Consider the following 4560-nt stretch of genomic DNA (forward strand, 5'->3'; position numbering starts at 1 on the left):
TTCCTAAATGAAGCAATTTGTGCTTTTTTAAATCAATATCACACATTTGACAGTGAGCACATGCTTCGCGACTGTCAGGAATCCTTTGGTGTATATATATATGCGTGTCTTATCTCTCCAGCTATATTTAAAATTCAACCATGAACACATCCTTTTAGTTGAATATACAACTTTATTTATGATACACAAATGAAGTCTTTGGCGGATAAATTCAAGTCAAAACAAATACTATAAATGTAGGCTATTCATGATGGGCAGGTTCACTGTCATTCACTTAGAGGAACCAGTAAAAATATTTCCATTCAAGCAGCACAATTAAAGTCACAAACATATTTTCAGTACAAGAGAACTATTTTTTGGTATTCATAAAATGGTTCACCTTAAAGCTGGAAACTGTCACAGATAACTCTGGATGACACAATATTCAACACTGGCAGCTGAAAAGATCCCTGTACTATATGAGCAAAGTAGAAAAGTAATAATTTTCAATTGTCAATGCTTCCAGACTGCAAAACCAAGAAATTTTGTCAAGTTCTTTGAAAATACACAGATGATCAGAATTTATCTACTAGTTTTATAACTTTCACTTTCACCAACAAATCATGGTGATTTGCTAAGGCTCGAATTTTCTTAACGCACACTCCAGATGCAGTGCATAAGAAAAAAAGGGAACCTTTATTGAATTCTCTGTAGTTAAATACTTCTGCTCTGAGATTGTCATAGATGATCTCGAATAGAGTAAGGGCATTAATAAGAATTTCTGATTCCACATAAGAATTATAGAGTGAACTAAAGGATGCTGGCACTTGGGTACTGAGCAGCTTTTTGAGCATATCAGGATTTTCAGCAAAATTCGACAGTATTTTCAAAATCTCAACCTTGATTTTTCCACCTCCCTGAGATAACAAACGGAAAAAGTTTGCAATGGAATTGACAAGCAGGTGCTGGTAGTCGTTAGTAATAGTCATGTTTGTTAAAAACTTTAGCCCAACTACCTGTACCGCTGAGTTCAGATTAGAGGCCATGATATCATCCATCACTTTATTCATGTATACCTGAAGCCGGCCCTGATTTTCATAATTCTCGCTCAGGTTATTCATAACCATTAAAGCTTTTTCCTTAATGTGGGGATTGGTTTTGTTGATCATGTTTGCAATAATCGGGAGGCCTCCCAATTTGCGAATTGTATCTTGGTTGCATGAATAGTTGGCATTATTGCTTAGGGTGAGCAGAGCTACCTGTTGGATGAAAGGATCATCCGTTTTCTGAAGCAAGGTAAGGACTTTCCTGAGGTCACGTGCACCCAGGATCTCATCAATTTCATAAGGAAAGGGACGCTTCTGCACGGGAACAGGTCTCTTCCCCCTTCCCCTGTGCTGGGTCTCAGGCTCAGAGTCTGACTCGGACTCTGTATCAGTCCATCCGGACTCCCCTTCCTCAGAATCAGGGATCTCTGCCAGGAAAGCTTGTCCCCCATTAGCTGAGGCTGCAGCAGCTACTGCCACCCCATCCCCAGGGCGGAAGCCCAATCCCAATTCATCTACTTCAGTTTTGTTTTTCTTGCCCTTGCCTTTGCTTCCTGTACGGGACTTGGTTCCACCCTTAACCCCACCTTTGGGAACCGCTCCAGTTGCTGACCCGGCCTTAGGTATAGCACCAGTGTGTGCCCCAGGGGTGGCTCTCTTAGCTGTTGATGTTCCTGGAGCTGCAGCTGTTCTAGAAGCTCCAGAAGTCCCTGGAGCCTCTGCAGCCCTGGTAGGCACTGCCGCCCTGGTAGACTCTCCCATACCAGGAGCTTCTGTCACCTCAGTAGGTACTGCCACCTTGGGAGCCTCCGTAATCTCTGTAGGCTCTGCTGCCATTGGAGCCTCCGTCGCCCTCACAGCTTCTGCTGCTTCCGGAAGTGCTGCACTAGGGGCTTGTGCCAATTTGGGGACCACTGCCTCCTTGGGAAGTGGTGCCATTACAGAAGGCACTGCGGTTGCAGCTGCTGATCCAACTCTGGCCCCGTCAATTTCCTGGGCCTGACTTCCTGCCCCACTCTGAACCTCAACACTGGCTGGGACCACTGCCTCAGCTTCAGCAGAGTTCAGTGCAGAGGCTTCAGCCTGGACCCTGTCCTCTGCCCCAGTCAACACTGGGGTTGGAAGACCGAATCCCAGCCCAAGATCGATTGGGAATCCTGCCTTTAGCCCAGCTCTAGCCTTGGCTCCAGTCCTGGCCATGGCCTTGGGCTTGGCCTTGACCATTTTCCTCTTCTTCTGATCTCTTCCCCTTGCATATTTGTACACACAGTACCAGGCACCAGCCCCAAGCACTATCCCTGCAGCAACACAGCCAGCATCCCGAACACGGCTCATGGTACAGCTGAGGTGATTCTCTGATCCAGGGCTCAGAGCTTGCTTGCTCAAGTAGGATAGGTGCAAATTTGGGTGAGGGTCTTCAGCTCAGGACCTAAAGGTATAGAATAGAAATGACACTTTAGACTCCAGCTTACTTTGTGCCTACCGAGGCCTACTTCAAGTAGAAAGTGGGGACAAATATGTGGTGACCCACTAGCAGAAAGGACACAGGTACCAAGTCCTGCATTTATTCATTCAGGACCTTTAACTTCCTCCCTAGCCCACCCTGCCCAATCTGACAACACAGCCCTGGTGTGACACTGTATAAAAATACTGGACTGCGAACCACAAAGTCAGCGGTTCAAATTCACCAGTTGCTCCTTGGAAACCCGATACAGGATCGCTAAGAGCTGGAAAACAACAGCAACAAGTGAAGTTAGGGACTTGGGTGGTGCAAACAGTGTGTGCCAGATTACTAATCTAAAGGTTGATGGTTGGAATCCACACAGTGGTTCCATGAAAGAAAGACTTGATAATCTGCTTCGTAAAGATTGTAGTTGTTGTTAAGTGCCATCCTGATTCATAGCTACCCTATATTGGGTTTCCAAAGAGTGATTGGTGGGTTTGAACCACCAACCTTGTGATAGCATTTCAGTGCCTACCCTACAGCACCACACCAGGTCTTCATAAAGATAACAGACAAAAAATCCCAAACCAAAACCAAAACTAAACAAACAAACAAAAAATCAGATCATAGAGTTTAATTCTACTCTGTAACAATGGGGTTGAATCAGAATCAAATGAATGGTAATGAGTTTGGTTTAAGTGGTGGATGAGAAGCAGTATGGCCATCAAGAAAGCTGGTGGAGAGTAAGGGAAAGGCTGAAGAAATCCCAGTTTCTGTTCTGATTCCCACTCCCCAAGTCCCATCCTAAGGGCACCCAGTGGGTGCTAATAAGTATACCAATCTGCTGGAATCAGGAGTACTTTGCTTTATCCATGCCTGGAGCTGTTCATGGCCCTCCCCTAAAAGGGCATTTGGTGGTCTGACACAAAACCCTTTGCTGATTTGAACCCCTCTAGGTCAAGAATTTATGGGACTGCAAACCACAAGGTCTGCAGTTCAAACCCACCAGTTGCTCATTGGAAACCCTATATAGGGTAGCTATAAGTCGGAACCAACTCCAGGGCACTTAACAAAAACAACAAAGGTCAAGAATTTCTCCTTCTTAGGACTCCTCTTTCTTTTCCTACTCCTCCCACTTAAACTATTTCCAAAGGCTGACGCCACACCCCTTTCCCTGCACCAAAAAGGGCGAGGGCGGGGCAAGGGTGTCTCTTAAGGAGGGAGAAGATAGAAGAGGAGGAGGAGCTCTGATCCCAGACTCTGCTCTGGTTTATGTCACATCCACACCAGGGGTTCCCAGACAGCTCCCACCCCTCAACACTGACATCCAAAGATTCAGAGCTGTTTATCTTTTCTTAAGTTCAGTTAGAACTTCATCTTAAGGACAGACTGAAGGGCAAGCACACAGACAGCAGACGTTGCAGAGTTTGGTGGATGGATCAGCACCCAGGACAAGACTCCCAATAAGTGCCTTTTAGAATTCACATATCAGAATGCCGAAAATTTCCACCTCTCAAATTCCCTTAACTCTTTTCAGCTCTCTGCTCTCCCTCAATTCCCCACTTCCGTGCAGTCTCCTCAGGCAGTCAACCCCTCCTTCCACTTTGCCCTATCCCCAGTCCGCCATTTCTCCCGGACACGCCACCGCCACACCCCTTCTCCGCACTGAAGAGGGAGGGGGCGGGGCGAAGTGCTGTGCCAGCTTGATGGGACGCGGGACAGAGGTTTACTGTCAAACAATTTAATGTCCCCCTCCTGTGATCACCCTTTCTTCACTCCACAGCTCCCCCTCCAGGCCTAGCGTTAGCCTGCAGAACAGCGACCCCAATGACTGCCTTTTCGGGTTCGGGTTGTGATTTCCCAGTTTCTTCACTCTGGGCTCCGCCTCCCACCATCCCCCTCCACCACCCAAATCCCCCATAACCGCCATTTATCCCGCCCGAGAACCCGAATTCCCTTTCCAGGACTGAAAACAAAAACAAAAAACTGGGGGTGAAAGGCAGTGTGGGCCACAGGCTTCTGGAAAACAGTCTGGGAGTTAGCACGGAAGTGTAACCAAAAATTCTCTCAGTGCCCCCCTTCCTGTGAAAC

General features: G+C 46.8%; 1 protein-coding gene across 1 annotated transcript; it reads right to left on the reverse strand.

Annotated features, from left to right (window-relative positions):
* Positions 1–554: 554 nt before the first annotated feature.
* Positions 555–2384, reverse strand: ARMCX2 (armadillo repeat containing, X-linked 2). Its single transcript, XM_006869107.1, has one exon. It carries the CDS (start codon positions 2358–2360, stop codon positions 555–557), a length of 1806 nt encoding a protein of 601 aa, XP_006869169.1. The 5' UTR covers positions 2361–2384.
* Positions 2385–4560: the final 2176 nt, after the last annotated feature.

The sequence above is a fragment of the Chrysochloris asiatica genome, unplaced genomic scaffold (genome assembly GCF_000296735.1).
Source record: "Chrysochloris asiatica unplaced genomic scaffold, ChrAsi1.0 scaffold00126, whole genome shotgun sequence".
Lineage (NCBI taxonomy): Eukaryota > Metazoa > Chordata > Mammalia > Afrosoricida > Chrysochloridae > Chrysochloris > Chrysochloris asiatica.